We start from the raw sequence: 13645 nt of genomic DNA, 5'->3' as shown, positions 1-13645 counted from the left end.
AACAAACTCCATACAGGAGGTAACAGTAGGTTATACTAGGCTTACCTGTCACTATTTTGTTTTTTTTTTTTAAGTTTTTTTATTTATGTTTATATATATACATATAAATTAATATTAAAAATATATTTAATTATATAAAATATTTTTTTATCTTTTAATTGATTAGTTAATATTTTTAATTAAATAAAATAAAATAATTATTACATTTATATGGTATATCACTTTATTATAAATAATAATTTAAAGTTAATTTGTAAGTGTTATTAATTTAAATTATAATAATATTTTAAAAAATATAATATAAAAATTATTTTTTTAATTATACCGTACAATAATTATATAGTTACTGTTGTTTTTTAGTACTGTATTGTCATATTAGTGAAGTTCAGATGGTGACGTTGGTTTTATATGTAAAGCATTATCTATAATTCAAGGGTTTGATTGGTTATTTAAGTGAATATTTCATCTTTCATTCAAGCTATAACTTAGTTTGATAAACAATGATCGGACCAATTATTATTTTTTTCTATGAAACCATAATCGTATAAGTGTACTGACAAAAAAAAAAATGTATGAAATTTGAAGTGGATTATAAAAGTTTGTAATTTATTACTCGAAGTCACGAGTGATAATTTAATGCTTGAACGAGAGAAGTAAGTGTCTGTTCTCTCTCCATTGAAAATAAGACATTCAAATACTTGTTTGGTCACTTCAGGAAAAAAGAGACCAAATTATTTTTTCTCCTATGAAATTCTTATTGACCAAGTGATGTGAATTTGTTGAAGTAATGTGAAATATGAATTCAAGCACTGGGTTTATAGTTTGATCAAATAATTTTCCCTAGTTAATAAAGATTGGCTTTTCAAGCGATTCAAGCAAAACATAAATGATTAAGTGTTTTGGTTTGTAAAATGTTTATTTTTTGTTCGTGTTATTAGATTCATAAACTTATTAAATCCAAACAAATGCAAAAATCTATATCAAACAAAACATTAAAGCTCGGTAACCAAATAAAATTTTTTAATTTACATAAACATAACAACAGATACCGAAAAAACTAAAACAGGTTTAATAATTTAATCTTAAAAAAAAAAAAACCTCTGCCGAGACATCCACACCCACCGTGCACCAACTTCTATCATGTGTTTCTCCTACGTAGGACAAGCTAAGAACCCTTGTCCACACCATTTTTCTTCGCTTTTCCTCAGACTATTAGAATCGCATACCATTCACACTAACAAAATTAGGCTGCATTCCGTCACCACGGATTTTCGCTATCCAAACGTGCTTTTTGATTGAATCAATTAAAATTAAAAACTCTCACCGGGTTACCCAAACAAGCCGTGCCTCTGCGCATGTTCGTGTGCGTGCCCTCCGAAACAGAGTAACGATAATAACTGCCGACAACAGCCATAGTTTATGGGAAAATACGGCAATTCAATGATTCATCACGTAAAGGAAATAGAAAAAAGAGGACAAAAAGAGAAATTAGGAAAAGGACAAATGTAAAATTTTTATTAATTAGAGACACAAAAATCTCAAGGTTGGAGTGGCAGCAGCAGGTAGCTAACTAGCTTTAGGAAGTAACCACACAAAGTGAGTCACTCCAATTTAACAATTCATTGTTCTCGTGGTCACCACCTTCTCTGCATCTTCTCAGCCTTTCGTACTTTTCTACAATAACATCACTCTCCACACACCCACATGCAGCACATTCCTCTCCCAAATTCTCCTCCTCCTCGTCTTCTTCTTCTTTTTCATCCCCGGTTTCTTCTTCCTCTGTTTCCTCGTCTTCTTCTTCTTCGGTGTCTTTTACTCGTCCAATGATTTCGTTTTCCAATTCTTTTTCATTGGTTAACACTTCGTTTTCTTCTGCGTCATCTTCTTCTTCCGGGTCAAAACTTGGAGTGGGGTTTGTCAAAAAGCAGAGGCGAAGTCGGCCATGGCTTCTTTCAGCTTTAAAGCACAAGGGACTCGGTGGGACCTTGGTGACCTCAATCACCAGCCTGCCGTTTTCACGGTGGGGTCTCACGCGAAGAGGCTCCGATCCTCTTATCGTCGTCAAAGGGGGCGGAAAATTCTGCGCTTTCGCTTTCCTGGCTGTCGAAAGTTGACGAGTTTGCCCCTCTTGGGTCTGTTCCCTTGTCCCCGAAATCGTGCTCACCGCAGAGAGCATGTCAATGCTGCTCTCATCGCTGTCACTGCCGCTTTCGTTTCCGAGGTTTTCGGTGCAGAGTTGGAGGCTCCGTGGGCTGAGGGTGAGCGAGGAGCGTTTCTGGTGAGGGTGGACGTAGGTGGTTTGCTCCTGCGATGGTTGTTTTGAGACGTTGGAGAGTGCTTCGAGGAAGGTCCAAGAGGAGGTGGGGTTAGAAGGTGTGCGTGGGGTGGAGTTGTTGTTCTCTTCGGTGTGGGGTTTGAAGGTTGAGTTTGAGTTTGAATTTGAATCCCAGAAAGAGGATTTGAAGAATTGAGGAGGGTTTGGTTTTGAGGCAGGGAGTCTGAGTTTGAGTGCTATTGACTCAGCGAGTTGGGAGTGTGACTGCAATCCGTGGCACACAATTGCAGCCATGTGGAGATTTTTTTGAAGGGTGTCTGTTTTGTTGTGGTGAAAAGAAGAAGTGTTGCAGAGTGAGGTTTTATAGTGTGAGGGAGAAGAGAAGAGAAGAGAAGAAAATGTAAGGAGTTGTGAGCATTGGCATGGGAAGAAGTGAGGGAGGGTGGTCACCAATTTGTAGTCCCCAAAAGTGCCTATGCAGCTACCAAATGGAGAGCCTTTTGTTGAGAACCACTTTTTTCTTTTTTTTTTGAGTAGAGCCACTTGATATATAGAATTCTTAAATGAGACAGAAGAAACAGAGAAGTGAATTTTGGAAATAAGAAAAACGAGGGGAGGGTTTCTTTATAAAGTATTTTGTTTACTGACATCATGTTGCACCCAAAGATTTACCATTCTCATACACATAACTAAAACAGCAACTTGTAAAAACCATTACAAAATTGAATTAGTCATAGTTCCACAGGAGTACTTCGTCCACAAAAACTCACCTTTCGTTAACATGATTTTTATTTTTTATTTTTCACGATACAGGAATAAGGAATAGTATTTAGTATCCACAATTTTTTTTATTAAAGTTATATTTGGTAAATATAATTTTAACTTTTCTGTCATGATGGACAAAAAAAAATAAAAATCCTGCTTATCAAGGATAATTTCAGTAAAAAATAAAATAAAATAGAATTAGTGTTTCATAATCACAACTTTAATAAAAAATATAATAAAATAAAAATAATATTTTGTATATTGTTTGAAACAAAAAAAGTTAAAATAATGCTCCCAAAACACTATTTATCTAATTTTGTATAATTTTTTTTACAATTTATCTATTCTAGTTTTTTTTTTTCAAAAAATTCTATCAAAATAGTAATTTTTTTATTTAATTACTTTTTTATCTTTTTTTTGTTCAAATTTGTCCTTAATTTTTTTAAATTTTAATTTGATTTTGATTTAAAAAGAAATTATGTAATTTGATTCTTTTTGTTAAATTTTTTGAAACAGATAATTTGTTTTATCAAAATTAAAATTAATAAAGATAATTTGCTTTATTGATATAATTAACATAATTATAATGTCAATTTTTATAAAATATTATTGATATATTTCAAGAAATTTAAAAAAAAAACACCAAATTGCATCGATTTTTAAAATCGATACCAAATTAAAGCTTAAAAAGAACTAATTTGATACTTTAAAGAAAAGAAGTCAAAAGAATAATTAAACTTAAATTTTCCAATATTCCTCGTTAGATACACACACCTAAGAGTTGTTCGAGTTATAAGAATTTTGTTCTCAAAAGTTACAAGAATTTAAGCTTCACTTTCACTACCGATATTCGTGGATAATCTACAAGTATGCTTTAAAGTTTACTTTAGCTTTTAGGCATATGATTTCTTTTTCACTTATATCTAAATTCATAATGTCTAAAGAAAATTAAAAAATACTAAAATTGATTATTTTTAAGTATAATAATTAAAATGTAAAGTTTGGTAAACTAGAAGAAGCACCACCAAACAATTTAACCTAACAATGATTTAAGTAGAATTTTCCCTGGTAGAAGAATTGAACAGTTTAAATTTGCAGAGATTTGGGGTTTTAGGCATGTTCTTGTGTGGAAATGAAGGATAAAAGGCTTTGTTTGGCTGCAAAATGACCCGATTTTACGCTTAAAGAAAGGCAACAAAAGCGCAGAGCACACATGTGTAGCGATATCTTGGTGCTTATATTCAAGATCTTACCAACAGTTGTTTTTTAAGTCATTCCATTTATAATTGTCTAGGGTTTTAGGGTCATGTAGGGCCAATATTAGCTTCAATTTCTGCTAATTCATTCAAACAAAGTAAAAAAGGAGTGAAAAATGAGCACACAAGGCTTTGAACATAATGGTATCTTCTTAATTGTTTCTCCTCTTTATGCAAAAATTATGAACAGAATCTTATGGGGCAAACGAAAAAGATCAACATTTTACCTATTTACTGCCATGAATTTATGATTCACTCAAATGGGGTGTTTGGTACATGTTTGAGTACTGCCTGCAACAATGATTGTGCTTTGGGAAAATCTTGAACCATAAAAACAGGATCCCATCACCTTATGTTCTTCTGCCTAGGGTTTCAAATTTTGGGATAAACGCAACAGTCACTCCTACGCGGCACAACATGTTTGGTTCATAATGTTCAAACAAATTCAAATTCATTCATCATAACACACCACAACATGCTTAGGACACAAGTTTTAGTGCCATTCACATCATTTCTTTTTTAAATTCCTTGTCTGCGACTAATTTTTTAAAATACCAATATTATTTTGAAATGCATGTATTTAGAAGAGGTGTTGTCATTTAACAACGATGAAAGTCAAACTTTAAATAAGGACTTCTATTTGTCAAACTTCAAAAATATAATAATTAAACGTCTTTCATGTTATAAAGTGTCTGTTTATAGTCCTGAAATTCGAAACCAGTCCACGTTCTGTCTTTTGAAAAGTTTTGGTGCAAAAAGTTTGTTTTTCGGTGAATAGAAAAATTTATTTTCCTTAGGCAGCTGAAAATGTGGTTTTGTAAAGGCGTTGCAATAAATAGAGGAAAAAACATTTTCAAATGGTACATATAATATTCAATGTATTAAAACTAAAAACTAAAATAAAAATGGAAGCCAAGTAAACAAGAATTAAAAAAATAATGCACCGCACCGTTTATTCCCATAGTTAGTGGTTTAATTCATAATTTAGTGTCTCTACTAATTATGTTGTTTTTTTAATCGGTTTTATGTATATAAAAAAAAAACTATTATCCACTTATTTCTGCTCAACCGATTAAACTAAACTCCTATCTTCCATTTTTTTAAACAAAAAAAAAAGTAAATTAAAAAAGGTACATCTTCATTCACATGATTACCATTCCAAAAGTCTCACCTCAATCAAATTACCTTTTTCAAAAGAATCATACTAGTTAGTATTTATGATTAAAAAGTAGTAATTAGTAATTAGAAATATTAAATTTTAAATAAAACAAATTTTCGTGAAATATTTAATAAAAGAAATGAATATTAAAATGAAAAATAAAAATATATAAAGATAAATCTGTCGTAAGACGCAACTTACAAATACAAACAGTTGAATTTCTACCGTAAGAACTTGACAGTGAGAAAGTTGTGAGAATCCCATCATTTTTATTTTCAAACAATATTAGACTATGACGTTTTCCTTTTTTTTTTTTTTCTTTTTACCTCTGATGAAAGAAATTCAAGCACTGTAGATAATTCGAACTTAGAATACAAACAATTTCAATTAGCTTTAGTTTTTTTTTTCTACTTTTTAATACAGGGTTGAATCACAAAAACATTCCTTTGTATTTAATTTAATATCATATATTATGAACATTTTGACTTTTGAGTGGCTATAATATCATTTTCTTAGAATAAAGCTATTTGCTTACATACTTTTTGTGAAACAAAGCGCACCTGCAATGTGTCAGAGCTGTTGACGGTAAAAAATAAATAAAAAATAAACAAGTAAAAGAATGTGGAACTAATTCAAATTAAAGAATAACTGAAGACTAAAATTAATATCTAATTTAACTCAAGTAAGACATACATTCATTAAAATATCTATTTAACTAAAATTAAATACTTCATTATTTCTGCATTTTCATTCTCTTACTTACATATACGTGTTTATTTATTTTATATTAATATTTGTCATTAAATAAATTTAACAAATACTATAATTTAAACCGTGATGGTTATCACGTTAGTGTGATTATTTTGTACTTTTAAATTTATTTAATATTCATTGTATTGCATAGTACAAAACAAAGATGCAAGAGCAAAATATCTTATCTAATTGAAATTATTTTCAAATCGTATTAAATTAAATTAGATTTCTTATATGTAAATTGGTATGAAATATACTGTAATTTAATTATTTAAATAATCAACCGAACCGTAAATACCCTGAACAAGTACATCTTGGTGATGTCAGACCTTTTTTTTTCTGAATTTGTTATTTGAGTAAACCTTTAATTTTTTTTTGGACGACCTAACGATAAGTTGGAAGGTGAGTGAAGAAAAATGAAATGAAAATATTTTTTTAGGATCATTTGGAGAAAATTATTTCGAACAGACTACTAATTGTTTCCTTAATAGTAAAGGGAAAACTGGAGAATGAAATAATCTTTTCGATATACATTTGCTTATCTATTTACCTATCTATTATTACATTAAAATTATAAACTATGTAATAACATATTCTCATACTTTCTTTTACCAATAACATTTTTATTAGCTAAGTAGTAGAAAATTTTTAGACAAAGGGTTAATCCTCTTGACTTAATGACATTTGTAACGAAATATTAAAAATATTCAAAACACACAAATAATGGGGTTAATCCTCTTGACATAAGCTCGTGTGAATCCATATTTACTTATTTTAGACATGTCCATTCGAGTATCTTTATTTTAGACATTATTTTTCGATATCAGAATCTTTGATAACTAAAATTAGAGATTAATTTAAAATTTAATTCACAAATTAATTACAAAAAAATTATTTTAGATATTAATAATTTTTAGTTTATAAATTATTATCTAATTTAGTCATTATAACGAATAATTATTTTTTTATCTCTAAAATTATTTTTTATTTAAAAATTTTATTCACAAAAAATATGTAGGCCATGTTTAAACTATTTCGAATGTGAAAACTTATTGACATTCCATATTATACGTATTATGTAGGCTTTTGTGGCTGACAATATTATACTCTGATCACATTCTTTTGACAACTTGATATTGTAATTTGTAATAACTAATTAAATAGGTTTTTGTTATTTTAATTTCCTTGAAAATGAATCGTATACATATACATTCCTTAGTAGTGAGTTTTAAGGTGTTTGATACCAAAAGAGCCCTTTTTATGGTAACATGCAAAGGCAGAAGTTTGATAAAGAAACAGAAGTACTGACTCGAAATGGAAAGTATTTAAAAACTTAAAATGCTACTTCTGAGAGCGATGCAAAGGTAAGAAATAGGTGTCAGTGAGTGCAAGAATTTTAGCCCATTTTTTGAATTTTGTTTAGATTATCTTCATCATGTCCTATTATGGTTGTCAGTTTATGACGCAGATCTTCCCCGTGACACAATTTTCTGCTCCCTATTCTTTCTTTCTGAACTGCCATCACCAATACAAAGCTGCTTCTCTATTATTTTTCTGCCTTTCTTTTTTAAATATTCCAAGAAGCCAAACTAAAACTCAACGGCTCTCTCTCTCTCCTTCAGGTCAATTCATTGCTAATTAAGCATTTAATCTTTGATTAGGGTGAAATTTTTACCGCTTTACGGTGGTCGCGGTTAGAAGTTGCACGTCGACTAAAAATAAATTTAATTTATAATATATAAGTGGGTGTAATCGTCATCTTAAAATTTAATTTTGTAGAGTTGAATTAGACTTAAAAATCACTTTTACATCTGGTGGTGAAGCCTAAAAAATGACAGAGAGGTATTCCACTACAGCTAGCCAGAAATCAAGTTTTAAACTTTGGTACCTCCCTGTGTGTATTGAAAGAACATTCAAATGAGTTGAACTAATGTTGATTCGTCAGAGGAGAATCTCTATGTACAAGCATCAGCACCTTTACATGCAAGCACCACAATTTTATTTGCTTACACTATGCACATTTTGTTAGCTTTAATTACCATAATACGTAATGAAACTCAGCAAACACGAACTGAAACGTATATGGCATCTCACAGCTGATAAAAGAAACCTAAAACACTGGGCATCGTACTTACATTCGAGTGTGTTCACATAAAAAAACCAGCTTGTCACGAAAGAGTGCGAGAAACAAAAAGATATTCACTATTAGTTATAAAAACGATTAAGACTAATTTTGACGAAATTTAGCATTGGCACATTTTATATACAGGAAAGAGCGCACAGACACACATATATAAAAAAGCTTGCTAACTATTTGTAGTTCTAAAGATGGTGCTTTGATGCCGAAGCTTTTTTTGTGAGGGAACTCGACAAGAATATATTATATGTGCGGCAACTGATAAGAAAGAAGAGTAAAGAAAATATTTGGTATCTGAGTACCAATTTTAGAGTCTGTTTTTTTCCTGTTAAAGGGTTAGACCTATGGGGAGGTAGCTAGCTAGGTATGACAAGTTGTTTTTAGAGAGGAAAAGTGAGTTATTTGCATCAGAATCCATATGTAAATGCATGTTCTTTAGCCTTGTTTTTTTTTTGGTAATGGAGAATCTTTGTGAAAGTATACGTCACGTCCTTTTGAACTTAATTAATTGAAGCCTAAGGTTAGCCATGCTTTGAAATTGTTTCACCATAAAATTTATGATGACTTTATTGGGACTGAGAAGAGAATCCTTTTGATCGCTTAAACAAGGAAGGAAAGAAAGTCGAATTTTTTTTCCCCAACCTAGCTTTTTGACCATGTGTGAGTGTCGATCACCCTTTTAATAATTGTAGTTTGTTTAAGCCCCCTTCCTTTTGAACTCAACAAAATAGTTGGATTGCTACGTAAACCATGCAAACATGTCAATCAGTTAATGGTGGTTGATGAAATTGGTAATTGCACAAGTACATCGAGCCCTTGAAAAGCTTCATAAACATGAGTATTAAATATATTCAGAGACAGCGACTACCACTGCACACAACAGATAGCTATTAAGTTGTTCTTACAAAGCCTCAACTGGCACACATGTATCATTAATTAGTACATGTTACTTCTACAGGTATTTCATATATATTCTAATATTCTACTATCATCTTGGTATTCTACAATATGCTTCCTTGGGAGTTCCTGCATTTGAGCTTTCAAGTGGGCAACAAGATGACGCTGACAAACAACACAAACATTTTTAAATATCACCCAAATATTCTTTTCGAAGCGGTCGATCCAGTTTTGCTCCTTCCCTGCAACAGTAACCGTTTCTTTATTCATTCTTTCATATCAGAGAATTCATAATCAGATTTTCTGCGGAACCCACATTCACTGTAGCAGTACATTCATACATAACTTCCTCTTACCATACAATTAAATATTCAGTGTTGCAGTTTATAATAAATTAATTAATTATTTTTAATAACAAATATGCATTTGGATAACTTTAATACTTGAAAAGTGAATTCAAATTTAATACCACCATACAAATGAAATTTTAATTCACTTGTTTGTATATTATAAGTCTACATATAGAATCTCTAACATATATCCATCAACGTATATGTCCGGGATTTTATAAAATGTACATGATAATATATTAATTATATTTATGATGAGATAACTTTTAATTAAGTATATATAAGAAATTTGTTTTTGGATTTTTCTATCATAATAATAATAATAACAATAACAGCAAATAAAAAAACAGTATTATTAATAAAAGGTAAAACTATATATATATATATATATATATATATATATATATATATGAAAAATAATATGTTTTGAAAAGTTTCACATCACCTATAATAAGTTAGGAAGTGTGTCTTGATGACTATGTAATGAATTCTAAGTCCATGATATTTTTTATCTCAATCAAACACACTTCAAGCAATCAAACACATTTTAAGCTTGTATTATAATCTTGTAGTAGAGTGTTGTGAGGTTTGAGGTTTAATTCTTGTTTGGGAAGTGTGGGTGTAGTTGGGGTTAAAAAGCATAGAAAGGTAATTTATGTATTGTACAAATTTTCACATAGTATTATTTTGTGATTGTGAACGATTGTAATTTTTCTTCGAATTTGGAGTTTTCACATTTGAAGTTTTTATATTATATTCTTATATTTTTTTATTTTATTTTATTTTTCTGTTAATATGATAATTCTTTAAGGATAAAAACGATAATATTTTTAATTAATAACATGTTTTTTCCATATATATATATATATAAATTACTACTTGTAAGATGAGGCATAGTAATATGTTAAAAGGTGATGTTGTATGATCCATATGATATTAGAGATAGTTGGGTGGATGAATGTACGTAAGGAAGAGAAAGGCATATGAAAGCATTGAATTTGAGAGGATCGGAATAGATAGCTGCTATGTTGCAAGCTGGCTATGTAGCAGCTTTGATCCTTAAATATCACCATGCTTCCAATAACGAACCCATCGCTTTTTGGTCACAAAACCACTTATTTGCATCTTTCCTCAACTTTCGCATCTGGTCGCTATACTTATTATATATATACACATACGCTAAAAGGAGCGTCTTATTCTTTTTACATTTAAGTCCTTACACTCCTGCCCCTACATTTTTGTTGATTACAGTTCAATGTACAGCAGTGTCGTCGCGGCGCAGCCAACGGTTTCGACTTTGAAAATTGAATTCTGCAAAAAGGAGAAGATCGATGGCAAAAGTTCAAATATTGTGAATCCAATTCTGTGGCTCTTTTTTTCTTTGAACCCTTTTTTTATTGGTGGAAAGGACGTACGACTATTAACAATTCAACTCCAGTAAGAACCTTCGCGAACATTATATTCTCATCTCCCATGGATTCTCGAATACTATACTTCATACCAATCTTTTCTTTCCACTCTCAAATATATATATATATATATATAACCTGGTACTCAAATATCGCTTTTAATGAATAATTATTTATTAAATAAATAAATAAATAAATACTCGTATTATTATATCTCATTCTTAGTATAATAACAAAATTATTATCTTAATACAACAATTTTAATTATGAGAGTTTTATTTAAATTCTTAACATATGAATTTAGTCATTAATAATTATTAAAAGAAAGATTAATGTTTATAAACAGTTAACTTTGAAATAACCATTCAAAATTTTAAATTTTTATAAAATGTAAAGGACAAAATAAGGCCATCGTAACTGCATATTAACATTAGAACAAAATTAACATAATTAAAATTTTGTCTAAAGATTATATTTATTTTCTTGTGCTAAAAATGAAATACGTTGTAATTGTAATGAATCAACTGGAGATTTTAAATTTGCTAGGATAATGGGTCGTCTTTGCATATTAATGTTCAAACAAATTTATATAGTTAAAGTATTTTTATTTTTATTAAGGTTATAATTTTTTTATCAAAATTTAAATATGACAATACTTATTATACTGAAGTCACTATTAATCTCATAAATATCGTTAATAATAAAATTGATGAGTCTCTCGAATGATTGAAGAAAAAATCAGGTCCGTAACCCGATTTCTCAAGCGGATTGAAGAAAAAGTGACATTTTAAGAAATAGAATGGAAAAGATGACGTTTTGATGAGTGATTTTAAAGTGGTGGTGTTTGAGGGAAAAAAAAAATCACCTACGATGTATGTGTAAGTTTCCTAGACGATGAAAGCCTTTACTGAATATTGCCTAATCCAAAGGGAGTGAATAGGATAAATTCTGATTAGGGAAAGTAACATCCAAATAAAGTTCATTTTACCTTAGATCACACCTTTAAGAAATAAGAAGAAAACTCATTATTAATGCTTAAGGGATGATGAAGTCACGAACAACACAATTCTTAATGTCGTGAAAACGACCATTCTAACTCTGTCACAATATGTACGTTGATGTCATTCGCGTTTTTGTTGTAAAAAAAGTCATAATCTCATAAGCAACAAAATTAGCCAACTCACCCATAGATTTTTTTATCAACATTGTTTTATATTAATCCATCGTTTTATACTCCTTTTTCCCTGTTAAAGTTAGAATGTGAAAAAATGATAAAATAATGTTAGTTTTGAAAACTTTCTAAAAGAAAAATTGAATGCATCAATGAAGTTGATCTACATGTGACGTGTTAATTAATGTGTGAAGTAGTAATTGCGCTGACTAGGAAAACAATTTAAGGAGTCTATCAGTAAATGCCTAATGTTCTGCAACAGCATGCAAACATTGGACAATGGCTATAGCTAAGCATCCATCATTCATATATTTAAACTAATTAAAACTATATGTCATAATTATAAAAATAATAATGATAATATGGGTCATGTATATTGGACTATTGTGGGAATCGGCAAACGTAATGGTTAAGTATACTTCACATTTTGTTAATAGTGTAGTAATCCCGTTGTGAGTTTTTAAATATTTTGAAATATTATTAGTATCGTATTAATCGATTAAAATATTTTGAAATATAATACTAAAAGAAATATGTCAATCAAAATAAATAGTAAAGCATAGCAGATATGAAACTGTAATGGAAGTTTATGTTAGATAAACAAGTATATTTAATAAATATTTTAAAGATAATAAAATAAATATAAGAATCTAGAAACATATATATAAAACAAACTAAACAATATAAAGGTTCAAAATTTTATGCATGTTTAACCTTTTATTTGGACTCTACACTTAAATAGACTAAATTATACTAGATACATTGATATTCTCACTTTCTCGTGTTTACACATCATAGAGGACAAAGTTTAATGAAATAACTTTGTCTTATTTTTATATTTTCTAGTTTTCAATAAATTTTCATTTTCTCTTGTTTTTTTTTTTTTTTTTTTTTTTTTACTTTTTACTTCATAAGTAATATGTAAATCCAAACATAACATAGTAAATGAAATATTAGTAATATAATTAGAGGTAACAGTGAGTTGAGAGCACAGATTCAAATTTTTTTTATCCACCGGCCAGTTTTAGTTTGTCTCGTATAATCTATCAAGATGACAGAGATAGATGAAAAAGGTGGAACAGACTAACCTATTCACTTCTTATTTTAAAAAATTAAAACTAAAAATAAAAAATAATTTTTAAATATTATTTTTATAGTATATTATTTTAAAAATACAAATATTTATAATAATATTATAATTTAAATTATTAATGTTTATAATTAAATTTTAATTATTAATTATAATGAAATAATTTAACATATAAATATAATAATTATTTTAACTTATTAAATATATAAGTTATCAATTAAAAGTTAAAAAAATATTTATATAATTAAATATGTTAAAAGTACACTGACATTATTAAATTTGTTTTTAATTGAATAAAAAATAAAATTTAAAAATAGAAAATGTATTAGCATGCCCATCCACTAACCTTCTCTTAACGGAACGGTCAAGATTTTCAATACTCT

At 29.1% G+C, this 13645-nt stretch overlaps 1 protein-coding gene across 1 annotated transcript; it reads right to left on the bottom strand.

Annotated features, from left to right (window-relative positions):
* Nucleotides 1-1488: 1488 nt before the first annotated feature.
* On the bottom strand, nucleotides 1489-2790 carry LOC114190341 (protein FANTASTIC FOUR 3-like). The gene has a single exon (XM_028079183.1). The coding sequence runs from the start codon at nucleotides 2567-2569 to the stop codon at nucleotides 1577-1579; it is 993 nt and encodes a 330-aa protein (XP_027934984.1). The 5' UTR covers nucleotides 2570-2790; the 3' UTR covers nucleotides 1489-1576.
* Between the last annotated feature and the right edge of the window lie 10855 nt (nucleotides 2791-13645).

The sequence above is a fragment of the Vigna unguiculata genome, chromosome 7 (assembly GCF_004118075.2).
Source record: "Vigna unguiculata cultivar IT97K-499-35 chromosome 7, ASM411807v1, whole genome shotgun sequence".
In the NCBI taxonomy this organism is placed as follows: Eukaryota; Viridiplantae; Streptophyta; class Magnoliopsida; order Fabales; family Fabaceae; genus Vigna; species Vigna unguiculata.
The sequence above is the reverse complement of the archived record's forward strand: the minus strand, read 5'-3'. Positions and strand labels throughout refer to the sequence as shown.